Consider the following 14,768-nt stretch of genomic DNA (forward strand, 5'->3'; position numbering starts at 1 on the left):
CTGTGATGAGGAAAGTCACGCTATGGAAGGGAAAACTGTATATATTTTCCCCTATTCAACACAGTGAGGATATAGCATTTATCTACTACACACCCATATGTGTATATATGTGAACATGCAGTGTTTTCAAGCCTTTAACGTTTTGTGCTGCCTGCAATGGGGCCACCCGTGAGCTTTTAACATGTAAATACTGATACTTGAATATAAAATTGTTGATTTAGAACTCCGAGTTTAAAATACATGCTGAAATAAATCTTTTTCTCCCTCCCCTGGAGAGAGCACGACTGCATTGATAATATATGTTAATGTTATTGGCATTCACTTGAAGAAATCATGCCAGTAACCTAAAGGCAACTAAGAAAAGAGACTGTTTGTAAGGAGAAATGCTTAAACTTCCATTCATCTAGTTTTCCTTGCCAGTAAAAGTGTATGGAATTTTTCGTAGTGGGTGGATTTCCTGGGGTGTAGCCCAAGGCAGGATTGATGTGAAATGTGCCATGATATTAATTGATGTACCTGAGGTATCTCTGTGTAGTACAGAGCACATAAGGTAAAGAGCCCCTCTGCTGTCTGTTGGGTACAATGAAATCACTGTATTTATTGAGTGCGAGAAGTTTGCAAGAGAAGTTGGATGGGCAGGAAGACTAGAGTGTACTGGGCTCTCTGCTCCTTCATCCTCAGGACCTGCCTTCAGAGGATCTGGCTAAACCAAGGGAACTGCACTGACTTTGACTTTCAGTGATATATTGAAAGTAAAAAAAAAAAAATCTCATGGCAGTACACAAAGATAGACTTGTCTTTATAAGTGAAAAATTTACTTCTATCCTGTAATATTTCTACGAGACCTGAAATAAATTTGGAAGGGGAAGAAGTAAAATACTCTGGGCCATCTATTCGATTTTCAAATACAGGTTGTAGTTGTTTCTATGAAATGAATAATTACCTCACAATGCTAAATGTACTTAGAGAATTCAAATTAGAAAACTTTTAGGTAAATTCCTATTATTATTGATTTTGTTTGCATGGAAATGATAAAGAATTAGAGTAAAAATGGCTGAGGAAAAGATTACTCCCCTGTTAACCTAGTAAAACATTAAATTTACTTCAAATTATCAAAAAAAAAATGTCAACTCGTGGAATGTATCTAATATACCATTAAACTTCTTGTTGTTTAGTCGTTTCAGTTATGTCTGACTTTCCATGACCCCAAGAGGAGTTTTTTGGCAAAGATACTAGAGTGCTTTGCCATTTCTTTCTCCAGCTTATTTTACAGATGAAGAAACTGAGGCAAACAGGGTTGTGACTTCCCCAAGGTCCCACAGCTAGCAAGTGGCTAAGGTCAAATTTGAACCCAGGAGAAGTCTTCCTGTCTCCAGGCCTGGCACTCTGTTCACTGTGCCATCTGAAAATAAATTTAGTGGGTTTTGATTCAATTTTTAAAATTGGAAAAAATGCTACAAGCATGATATATAGTTTTGTATTTTATAACATTTTTCATATATAACAGTACTACTGACTGTAGTCAGTATGTGTATTAGTTTTCTGTAAAGGGTATGCACATAATTTTATTAATTTTTAGTCACTAAAATAGATAATGAATACTAATAAATAATAAAATAGATTATAAATAATAAAACAGTCCTTATGGGATGAATTTCAAAGTTGTTTCTCTGTGATGATGAAAGAGAATTGTTACATGTGGAAAAATCAGCTATTATATATTCTGTGAAACACAATATAGAAGACAAACATTTTCTCATTTCCTTGTGTTGTATCAAGGTAATTACCTCCATTTTTTGAACTATAATAGTAAAATGAAATTTTAATTAGTATTAGTTATGCTAATATATTCTAGGTTCTTAGTGCACAATTAGAATAATAGGTTTAAGCTAGTGATACTGGTAATTTCATTTTGGTAACTTGAAAAGTTTCTAGTACTTTAGGTAGACCCCAAGAATCAGTGAGAAGGCATAGATAGGTTTTTTAGGGTTGTTGGGCATATTAAACAGTATTTCTGGCAAGGGTAGAAGCTTGGAAGATAAGAATTAATTTTCAATGAGTTTCCACTTCTGACTTCATAACTTCTTTCTACATATTTGAAAAAATGTGGAAAATGACTAAAAGCAAATAATTTAAATAATTTAAAGTAACTCCCCCAACATTCTACTGTATTTTTTTGATAATGTCCAAGGGAGGGCAGCTAGGTGGTGCAGTGGATAAAGCATTGGCCCTGGATTCAGGGGGACCCGGGTTCAAATATGACCTCAGACATTTGGCCCTTACTAGCTGTGTGACCCTGGGCAAGTCACTTAACCCTCATTGCCCTGCAAAAAAGAAAAAAAGAAAAGAAAAAGATAATATCCAAGGGAAACATCTTAGAATTATTTTTTCAATTATATTTATAATAAGAAATAAACAAGATCTAACAGCTTAGAGGTAAATTTATTTTTCATAGATTATGATTTATATAAAAAGTGAGATTAATAAAATGGAATGGACAGTAATCCTTTTATATGTGCAAACTATTTAGAAATAAAAGAAATTTCATTTTTATTTTCTGGTGTCTAGTTATACTGTGTTAAAAGTATTATTAAGATATGTAACTATAAAATTTCTAAATTTACAATTGAAAGGAAATTGAAAATATTTATATTGTTAATGCAGATATTGGGCAAAAAAAAAAACCTGAAATGTAATTGCTTTTAGTAAAACCAATTACTTTGCTGTCCACATTAGGACATGAATTTAGGTGAGACAGTCATCAAGTTAGTTCATTGTTATGTATTGCTAATGCACATAGACAAGGAGAAGAGCCCATAGTTGAGTATGAGATTTGCCTGGATTTCATTTAGGAACTTGGTTAGTGCTGTCAACAAAGCCAAATATTCACATGTGAAAGCTGTTTTAGGAAAAATTTAACCAGCAAGTAAATGTCATTTTTGATCTAACAGCTTGATCGTAGGTTTCTTAATGTTATAGATCAAGGGAAAGAAAATAGAAATCATATTTAAGATGCTGTAAAGATATAATTTAGTAAATAGCCTTAGTAAATTGCTCATTTATTTTCAATATTGAAATTGCAACCTTGATTTCTTTGCCAAAAACATTAAACTTTTCTTCATAGTAGTTCTGGTGGTAGCATAGCAGTTCAAATCTTTTCTCCTAGATTTGGTCAGTTTTTGTGATTGTATAGTGAGACGTTTCTGGAAAATCAAACCTTCGATGGTGTGAAATGATTGATTTCAGCCTTCCTTCCTTGCACTTTTTCCCTTATAAATCAGCAAGGCCATAGCTCTGCAAGTATCCAGCTAGAGGAACGAGGTTTTTTTTGTTGTTTTTGGTTTTTTTTAATCACTAGGTTTTGGAGGGTCCCTCCCCCCTATTTTAGATTTCCCCAAATCTTTAGATTAGACTCAAGTGGTTAGATATCCACTAGGTGGCGGTATTTTGCTTTTTATATTTTCTAGGGACACAGAATTTTAGAGGAAAGAAGGAATCTTCAATTCAGTTCAACAAATAATTACTAGATGACTGCCTTATATGAGGCAATGTGCTCTGTGTTGGGAATACAAATAGGAAATAACACCTATCACCTGCCTTCTTCTACTAATGAAGTTTTGCAGTCATCTTTGAGCAAACTTTCCCTTTCTTTACCCCTACATCCAAGCAGTTGCCACAAGGCTCATGATGCTATTATTTTTACTGCGTCAATGTGTCTAGCATCATCCCTGCTACTCTGGACTCATCCTGTCACTATTCTAGTAAGTTACTGTTAATTCTTGCCTAGACTATTATCGCAGTCTCCTAAACGATATCTGTTTCTAGTTTATTCTTTCTCTAATCCATTGTTCTATTCTTATATTACTAAAACCATTTTCACAATATACAAATCTGGCCATGTCACTGCTTTGGTCAAAAATCTTCAATGGCTCTCTGTTGCCTGGAGGATAAACTAGAGACTCTTGTGCTTGCCATTTAAAGCCCTTTGCAATCTGTCTTCAATCTTTCTAGCCTTACTACCCCTCACATAATCTACATTCCAGCCAAACAGGACTACCCACTGTTACCTGATCTCATCCTGCTTTTCCCTTTCTCTCTACATTCATGCAAGCTGTCACTATGGCTGGAATTCACTCCCTCTAGACCTCCAACTTTGGAAATCCTCTTCTTCCTTCAAGGCCTGGTTCTTTCACTCCCTTGATATAAAACTGAATGGGATAAATATATGTAGATCTAAACAAATAGCTCTGTTAAATTTGAAGAGGAAAGTTTTACTCCCACTTTGGCCTACAATGGCTATCATCCGATTAGCCACTGAATGATATTAGAGGTAATTTATCACAGTTCTTGACATTTTCAGAAGGGGAAATTGAGGCCTGTAAAGGTTTCGTGTTCAAAGGTTGTATAATAAGAATCAAAGCTAGAACCAGAACCAGAAATCAAGTGTCCTGACTCCCACTACACACAACAACCAGATGGCCAGAAATAGTTGTTTAGATTATACTCTAAAATGAAAGTCACTCGGAGAGTATTGTAGATAAGTAGAAAAGTGTGAGAGAACATCACAAGATTTATTGAACACTCTCAGGCAGCTTCACTCAGACTTCACTGAGCAAGACAATATTAGAATCTCAATATAATGAGAGCTGGCATTTTTTATAATACAGTTCATAAAGGAATCTGTTAAAGCCCTCCTCTGGTGACTTAGCATAGGTTCTCAAAGGCAAGCATAGTATCTAATAGGACCTACCGAGCTAAGCTAGAAAAGCTTCTGAGCGACAGGTTCAATGTCTCTTGCTTAAGGACCAACCTAAGTCAGTTAAAAAAAGAAACTCATCTACAGATTGACTACATGTTTACATATTTTTTTAACCTTAGTGACTCTCTCAAGGAACATTTTTTAGTTGGAGTTGTCATTTTACATCTATACTGGGACACCCGGGGGGAAAAATCACAGATCTTTAAAGTATCACCCTAAGAAGTTAAAAAATCACTGTGACTTTATTATCAGAACATTTTTTTTCAGGAGTTTGTAATTCATTTGGGTTTCTTTGAGATGAGAATTTGCAGAGAAATTGACTATGTACACAATTTCCAGTAAACAAGAGCCTTCTTGGGACTAGGAGTCCTAGGTGGTTCCTAGAAATAAAAAGACAGGAAACAAAATCAAACCACCCCAAACCAAAAAAAAAAAAAAAAAAGGAGGAGGAGGAGGAGGAGGAGGAACACTGTACTAGCCCCTCAAGGACTTTACAGTCTTTAACATTTAAAAATAAATATAAAATATCTACAAAATAAAACCAAAAATAATCATTATATTTAGTAACAATATTGAATACTCCTCTGATCAAGAATCTTCAGAACCCCTTTTGTTTCTGAGATTCCGTGCAAAGATTGCAGCCTGGCATTTAAAACTCTTCAGTTTGCTTCTAGCCTGCCTTGTTTGTATATCAATACCCTTCATGGCCTTTACATTTCCATAAACAGTTCTACCTCTTGTTCCCCAAAGTTGCTATTACATTTCCCACCCCTTTCCTTCCTACTGGCTATCCTCAGGCCCCATTCCTCTCAAAATCCATCCTTATAATCCCAAGCTCTGTCAAAACCCAGCTCAGGTGGCATCTTCTTCATAAAGACTCTCCCAATCCAGTTAGTTGTTAGTGTTCTTTCATTCCTTAAAACATCATAATATATAATATGCGGGGTCGCTCCAGCAGAACAAAGATCCCTTGAGTATAGGGACTTTGTTTCTTTGTTTATTTAATCTATGTTCTTTAGCACATGGCAGAGAAAGTGGCTTGCACAGAGTAGATGCTTAATTCATAATTGTTGAAATGCATTAGATTGGAGGGGCAGCTAGGTGGCGCAGTGGATAAAGCACTGGCCCTGGATTCAGGAGGACCTGAATTCAAATCCAGCCTCAGACACTTATACTTACTAGCTGTGTGACCCTGGGCAAGTCACTTAACCCCAATTGCCTCACCAAAAAAAGAAAAAAAGAAAAAAGCATTAGATTGGAAATAGTAAAGCAATTCTGATAAGGACAAAAAAGGGGAGTTATCTGATGAGCCTCTCATATGTGCAAACAGAACACATTGATCCACCTCAATTAGAAAAAGGAAGGCTTTGCCCTCATCTTGCTCAGGTCTAGGACTTCACAGCACTTCCTGTTTCTTTCCACCCATCCCACAAGTATATAACTTCTTTACCCTTCTTCCTTTCCAGCTTCCCCTTATATATTGTTCCCTCCATTGGAATGTAATTTCGGGGGCAGCTAGGTGGCACAGTGGATAAAGTGTCAGCTCTGGATTCAGGAGGATCTGAGTTCAAATCCAGCCTCAGACACTTGACAATTACTAACTGTGTGACTTTGGGCAAGTCACTTAACCCTCATTGCCCTGTACCCTCCTCCCCCCAAAAAGAATAAGTTCCTTGAGGACAGGAACTATTAGTACCTGCTTTTATTTGTATCTTCAGTACTTAGCATCATACCTGGCACAATGTTATTGCCATTTAATCGAGTCTGACTCTTCCTGACCCCATGGAACACAGCACTGTGGGCCCTTCTGTTCTCCACTATCTGTCCAAGCTCACATTCATTGAACCCATGACACTATCCATCTCATTCTCAGCTTTCCTTTCAATGAATTTTCAGAGCTAATTCCTTTAAGTATTGACTGCTTTGATCTTCTTGCTTTCCAATGGACTCTCAAAAGTCTTTTCCAGCACTATAAATAGAAAGCATGGATTCTATGTGCGGGAACCAATTTTAACTGGGGAGTGCTAGCTAAGCGGCTCGCTGCAATATTGGGGCAAGGAAGGAGACCGGCAGCCTCCCTCAAAACAGAACAAGATTTATGTGAACAACGAACTTAAAAAAACAAAACAAAACACAAACAGGATCAGTAGGATCAAGGGAAAGGAAATAAAATGGGAAAAGGGAAATTATAATACCTGGAAAAATACCACCGCCCAGGAATCAGCTGAAAATACGCAGCAGAACGCCTGTTGCTTTCCAGCTTCCACATAGAATGCCCAATTCTCCTCCCCCAAACCTAGAAACACCCCACACAGCCCCAGCCAATGGGATGGCTGCTCTGACAGTCACATGACTGCCCTCACTAGGCTTCCAATCATTCTAATTTTGCCAGGCCCATGTAGGCAGCGAGTGGTGATGATGTGAGGTGCCAGAGCCCTGGCAATGGCTACAACCAGTGGGTGGAGCACCATGTGGTTTGCGGAGCCCCAGGCCAGTGCGCACCAAGGCATAAAAACCTCAAATAACAATTAATTCTTTACATATGGCACTCAGCTTAGCATATAGTAGGTGCCTAATTAATGCTCTGTCTAAAGAGTTGGTTGTATATCCTAAAGATGGAAGCAAACACAGATAATGGAGGCTGACTATAAAAGCACTGATGCTGTCCCTTAAGCATTGCTACTTGAGGCCATATTTGAACTGTGCCATCTAGCTGCCTCTAGTAGTTGGCCACTACTTCCTATTTAGTAGCTCAACCATAGACTGCATAGACAGGAGTAAGATGTAAAAAGGCTGGAATGGTAAGAAAAGACCAGGTTATGAAGAAATAAAATGCCAAGTAGAAGACTTTATTTTGACCCTTGAAATATATTTGATCCACTGGAGCTCACTGGGGAAGGAAGTGACATGACCAGATCTATGCTTTAAAGCAGGTTTTCTTACATTGTTTTCCACTCGTGACCCCTTTTTGCCTGAGAAACTTTTATGCAACCCTGGGTATATGGGTGTATAAAATAGGTATACAAATCAAACATTTACTGCAAATTTTTTGCAACCCTCACATTTAGTTACACGACCTCCAATGGGAAAAGGCACCTTGGAAGCTGAATGGAGTGTAGATCAGAGTCGGGGAGAGACTTGAGGAAGGGAGACCAGTTAGAAGACTACTGCAGTAGGCCAGGAGAGAGGTGATGAAGGTCTGAACTAGGGTTCTGGTGGTATAGGTGATGTAGATGAGAAATGTTGTAAAGTAGAAAATGTTGTAAAAGTAGAAATGGCAATATTTCTTTTAAATATTTTTTTCAATTAATGTTTATTTTCTTTCTGTCCTCTCTCCCCTCTTTCAATTGAACAAAAACAAAAAAAAAAACATAAAAGAAGAAAAAATATGGATTCAAACAAAGCCAATTGACACATTGGCCATATCCAAAAATTCATATTTCATTCTTTATCTTATTCTCAACACCTTTTGGGCAGAAGGTGGGAAGCAAGTTTCACCTTTGGTTCTTTGTAATCATGGTTTATCATTGCATTGTTCAAAGTTCTCAAATCTTTTAAAGTTGTTTTTCTAGGTTATGTTGTTATAGTATAAATTGTTCTGTTTCTGCTCAGTTTACTCTGCATCAGGTTGTACAGCCTTTACATTTTCTATATTTTGTCTGAAATCTTCCATTTGGATATTTCTTCTGGAGTAGTAATATTCCATTACATTCATATGTCATAATTTGTTTAGCCATTCTATAATAACATTAACAATAATAATAATGACAGCTAGAATTTATATATCACTTTAAAGTTTGCTAAGCACTTTAACATGTCACTTCATTTGATCTTCACAATAACCCTGTGAGGCAGGTGCTACTGTTAGCATTTTGCGTAGGAGGAGACTGATGTTCAGAGGTAAAGTGACTTGTCCAGGATTACATAACTGGTAAGAGTCTGAGACAGGATTCTAAACTAAGTCTGTCACTGTATGCACTAAGCCACTTAATTGTCAGAGTTAAGCATTTCCTTAGTTTCTAGTTCTTGCTGTTATAAAATGAGTGTATTCAACTTTTTTTTTGATTCATATGAAACTGTTAGGTTCATTTGGTGCCCATTCTTTCTACCCTTCCTTTGTATTTGTTTGCTCTTCATTCCATGCTCCTCTTCTTCCATTATGGTAGATAATGACTTCCTTTCCCTTCCTATTCTTTTCCTACCCAAAGAAGTCCCCTATCAAAACAAACAAACAAACAAACAAACAAACAAAAACAACAAAAACAACCCTGCCCCCAGTTTCAAGGTGAGAAACAACAGCTTAACAATTATTGCTATTCAAAACTGGAATAAGCTTCCATGAGAGGTCATGGGTTTCGCTTTATTGGAGTCAATCAAACACTTGTTAAGAATATTGTAGAGGAAGATTTTTGTGTAGATTACTTGGACTAAATAAATGGCCCTTCTACTAGAGGATCCTTCAGTTTTGAGATTGCTATTCTGCAATTATTAACATTATAAAAGCTCATACCTTGCATAGTCTGTTCAGTGAAATTGGTTATTCAAAAAGTATTTATTGAGAGGATATCATTTAACACATCCAATAAACATTTACTTAATGCCTACCAAATGTTCAGCTTTACTAAGCAAAGAAGCTTTCGGTGTTTTTATTTTGGTATAATACCTCCCCTGTACCTCAAGTCTCCAGAATCGTCAAACAACATGATACTATGTATTTGCATCTGAACTATTTAAAGACTTGAGTATCACTTTTAAATAACAATCTTTTATTAGCCCTGTTTAATTTTAAAAATAGACTGAGAAAATATATTTACTGATCTCACTGATACATGTTCTCCTGAAGTTTTTAAAAATGATTTTTGGTATTTTTGTCTACTCCTCCAATTTTTCTTCTTCACAAATAGACATTAGAGTTTTCCATGAAATGAAAACAATTCTTTTCCACCCATAGTTTGTGAAATATTATTGGATTATGATTTTTAAGTTCTTATTCTTTTTGAAGGAAAACAGAACATTTATATGGTTGGATTTGTTTCACTTTTCATTTTTGTATCCTCATTACCTAGCATGGAGATTATTGGTATGTGATAGGTGCTTAATTAATATTTGTTAATTGATTGATGTGATAGTACATAACGTGATGTATTTATGGCTTAGTACATACAGTGATGTGTTTATGGCTTCATCAATTTGTAAAAAATACATTTTTCAATACTAATTACTACAGAAATGAGAACAAAGTCAAATGTAACACTAAAAAAGATATATAATGCCAATTACATTGAATAAAGTGTAGTCTAATCTAATAAAAAGTTAAATGTCCATTTTACATTAGGTAATAAGCTGTCTTTGTAGCTTAAATAAAATATTAGAACTTTTCTAGTCATAAATTCATGAAGTGTTGACTTCAGTAACCTTTTCTATATACACAAAATGTCTTTCATCTGGCATTCCATCAACCCCCTAGGTGGTGCAGTATATAGAGAGTGGGAATAGATTCAGGAAGACCTGAGTTCAAATCCAGCCTCAGACACTTCACTAGCTGTGTGACCTGGGTAGAATCATTTAACTTCTCTCTCAGTTTCCTCAACAGTAAAATGAGGTTAATGATAATAACACAGGCTTATTAGGATGATCAATTTTGATCAAATTTGTACAGTGCTTAGCACAGAGCCTGACACATAGTGGGTACTTAATTAATGTGTGTTCTCTTATTTTTATTATTATTATTATTACATCACCAAAATTCACTACGAATCAGGATACTTGTGGCCTCCATAATGTGGTCCTAGAATTATCTGAGGTCTCTTCTGAATTAAGGAAGATTTAATTCTCTTCAAACTAAGTATTAATAAGTCAGAACAGCCTATGCTCCAGTCACACTAGATAATTTATCATCTAAGCAGAAGACCCATTTTTAATTGCAGGGAAGTTTATTGGTACAAGGTCTAAGTTGAGATCTTTAAAACTGATGTGTTTTATGTAAATTTTATTTTCATTTTCTTCCTACTATGATTTTATTTTACATATTTGATTAATTTTTCTTTCTCATATTTATACAATTCCTTCCTTAACCAAAAACATGATAATAAGATAAAAAAATCACAATGGCACCATTCAGCTATTATTTAGAGTCGGTGAGCCATGCGGTTTAAATGATTAAAGATGTTTAATGGACCAAATTTTTCAGAATAAAGTGATCATTTTTATTAGAATTTATGTTTCTTTTACAAAGTCATTGTCTAGTACCCTTTCAATGTACCCATATATTTTTGGATTTTTTTTTATGGGGTAGGAGGGGTTAAATGACTTGCCCAGGGTCACACAGCTAGTAAGTGTCAAGTGTCTGAGGCCAGATTTGAACTCAGGTCTTCCTGAATCCAGGACCAGTGCTTTATCCACTGTGCCACCTAGCTGCCCCCTATATTTGGAATTTTAAAATAAATTTGGTAGTAATTAAGTTTTATTATGTACTTTTGAAAGATTTCCCTTTTTGAATTTCTGCTATTTCTCTTGCTCTAAAACTTGAATTATGTTTTTGTTTTCACTCCAACAGTAATTATGTGTGTAAGAAGTGTAAACTGTTGAGGGTTTTGGCTTGGCTAAGGAAGAATTTTCTAATAATTAAAGAGAGAGCAGGAAATGGAATAGTTTGTCTTCTGAGATACTGAATTCCTTGTTTCTGGAAGTGTTCCTTCAAAGGTTAAAGACTGCTGGTTAGGGATGTTGTAGGAGTTCATGAATCCTACTGAGGGAGGGAGACAAGAATTGAAGCAGAAGAAATCTAAGGCACCTTCAAATTCTCAGGTTCTAGTATCTTGAGATTTCTTGAGAGGGAAAGTACCAGTGGGGGGGGGGGGGAGGGAAGAAAGTGAAAAGGAGAGAAAGGCAGAGTGAGGCAGAGAGAAAAAGGAAATAGATTTCTTAAGTGTTCTAAATTCTTTCAGAATTAGATCAATATGTCAGCTCTCTTTATTAGTTTTGTTCCATACTATATAACTTTTTTTTTTTTTTTTTGCGGGACAATGGGGGTTTAAGGGACTTGCCCAGGGTCACACAGCTAATAAGTGTCAAGTGTCTGAGGCCAAATTTGAACTCAGGTACTCCTGAATCTAGGGCTGGTAGTTTATCCACTGAGTCACCTAGCTGCCCTACTATATGACTTTTGAAAGTTGCTTACCCATTGATAATCCATCCATCTTTCTGGTGAAATAGCTCATGCATGTTCCCACACAAAACTGAAAAGTCTGTTGAGAACATCTAGTGAAATTCTCTTTATGGTATTTGAGGTAAATTTGGGTAAGTAATTTTAAAAGTTTTAAGTTTAACTTGAGATCATATATTAATCTTTAGACTATATATTGATTCCAAAGGAAAAAAATATATATATATATATGAATGAAACACTATTTGGAATATAGTTGAAACAATATTTGAACATATTTAACTTAAAAATAATCTCCACAATCACTGAAAAATTACACAATTAACACATTCTGAATACATATACGTATATCATATATGTGTCTAAACACACATACATATATTTTCACATAGTTGAAAATTACTTTAAGGTGGCATATAGTTTAGCTTGTTAGACCATTAGATTTTTACATACTTGCAGAGAAAAGTTTCACAATCTTCCTTAGTGACTCTTTCCAAAATCAGTTCTTATTCATATACTGTGATATTTATTGAGTGTCTATGGTGTAACCAAGAACTCTGTTGTATGCTTGGCATATCAAGATAAAAATGGCACAATCCTGATTCTTTTGTAGTTTACTTTTTAATGGGAATGAAGTGATATAACCATATAATTATGTGATCAGAATTTGATTTGGTAGAACTCAATCACAGATTCTTTTACAACCTTGCAACTCCCAATGAAACATCAAAATTATTCAAGGTTCCTTGGAAGAAATAACAGAAACAACTCTGTTCAGTGATTCTCTACAAAAATATTAGGTGAGCCATAAAACAGAGAGAGATGGATAGCAGGCAAAGATATTAATTGCAGACGATCCAGTGCCTGGATTGGAGAAATTCTCTATAGATAATGAGGTCCTTTATATATTCTTGTTCAAGGATGACATTTTGCTAATTGCATCAAAACCCAAAAGACTGCAGAGCTTCCTAGAAGAGATCTGCCGTCACTCAAAGTAGTTTACCTATCTATTCACATAAGGAAAACCAGGTAGATGAAGAGCTGTTACTCAGATTTCGTAGAATAGATGTGTGTCTGGAACATTTAATACATTTAATTCACTTAGGATAATATGATGGGCTTAGGTTGAACATGAGAAGAGTGGCTACATTTTAAGAAATATCAAAGTTCTTTTATTGACTCCAAGTGTCTGATGGAAGTAAAGACCCATTTTTGAATGATAATATTTTATTCAAGTTGCTGTATGGCAGCAAGATCTAGAACATCACAGAACTAAAGATAAGCATCTGAGAGAAAAGTAGAGAAAGCAGTGGAGAAATGCATAGTGTGTGGAAGTAGGCTACTACTTACTTTATAACTAATGAGGAACTGTAGAAAAACAGGAGTAAAAGTTGTCATCAGTGAATTATATCACAAGAGAAGATTGGCAAGAGTGAGGATTGATAACCATAGTGTTCCGCTAGTTCAGAAATAGGCATACCTTGCCACTACATGGTCAATGTAATGTATTATTTTGTTTAAATATGTTTCTTTGCCAGAAGTCAGGGTTCAGGGTTGGGATGAGATCTTGGGGGTAACCAGCCTTTGAAAAATGACAACTTTTTTAAAAGAAAAAATAAATAAAATAAATACATAGAAAATAGCACAACAAACATTTGAAACAGTTAAAAAAACCACAATTCTTTCTCTTTACTTCATAGCCTTCTCCCAGTAAAGATATGTATTGTGTGCTACTATACTGATGATTTAAAATAGAATTTTTAAATTTTATTTTGTATTATTAGATTGGCACCATGTTCTAAAATTTCCACAGGGTGTCCTGAATGTAATAGGCATTTAATCAATGCTTCTTGATTTGATAAGTTTCAGAAAAATTAAAATATTTATTTTAAAGTATAATTTTAATATACTTCTATAATTCTTTAATAATAACTTTTATAATAAATTAGAAAGAATTTAAAATAATTCCTACCTTAAAGTTTAGAAAATATAGTAGCATAATAATTTGGAAAATGAACCACACTTAGAATTTGAAAGATCATATAGTACCACTGATCTTACTTAGTAACTTTTCTTTCAGGTGGATTAGAATCTTTGAAATCTCTTCAGCAACTAATTGTGGATCACAATCAGCTAATCAGCACTAGAGGTCTTTGCAGTGTTCCTACTATTATGTACTTGGATTGCTCTTATAATAACCTTACTAAAGTTGAAGGTGTTAAAGATTGTGGCTTACTTCAGATTTTGAAGTTACAGGGAAATTACCTAACTGAGGTAAATCGTTTCACATTAATTATATATATATATATATATATATATATATATATATATATATATATATATATATATATAGTTTGTTTGTTTCCTTATGTAAGTATATAGCATGATAGTCTTATTATTTTGAATATTTTTTTCCTGATTATTCTTTTGTGGTCATAATCTACAATAGATTTTTTTCATTTATTTTAAACTAAAATGTATATCTTCTCCAATTTAAAAAAATAGTCAACACATTTCTGCTATTTTACAAATGGAATTAGTCCCATATTTATTTTTCATACAGTTAGGCATTAAATAACACTTTTTTCTGTATGATATTTCTGATAAATATGAGACAAATGGGTTAGCAATATTTCTCTTATGAATGAGACATCAGATAGCGAGTGATAATTATAATTATCTATTGTCATCTTTTTAAAATTTTTAAAAGGAATTGAATAGTTCTTTTTTTTTCCTGGATTTGGAGATCCTCCTCCATCATGAGTTCCCTGGAACCCTTCTGTGCTGTTGTTTTTCTATTTTGAGGTTTTTCCTCATTGCTCTGATTTTTCTCTTATAACATGA

General features: G+C 34.7%; 1 protein-coding gene across 1 annotated transcript in view; it reads left to right on the forward strand.

The window, feature by feature from the left end:
* Positions 1 to 14,768, forward strand: part of LRRIQ1 (leucine rich repeats and IQ motif containing 1) — a 264,352-nt gene that overhangs the window by 42,801 nt on the left and 206,783 nt on the right. The window contains exon 11 of the mRNA XM_043967714.1: positions 14,005 to 14,198. Within this exon, the coding sequence (XP_043823649.1) occupies positions 14,005 to 14,198 (194 nt within the window). The remainder of the gene's footprint in view (positions 1 to 14,004; positions 14,199 to 14,768) is intronic.

Source organism: Dromiciops gliroides, chromosome 5 (genome assembly GCF_019393635.1).
Source record: "Dromiciops gliroides isolate mDroGli1 chromosome 5, mDroGli1.pri, whole genome shotgun sequence".
Classification (NCBI taxonomy): Eukaryota; Metazoa; Chordata; class Mammalia; order Microbiotheria; family Microbiotheriidae; genus Dromiciops; species Dromiciops gliroides.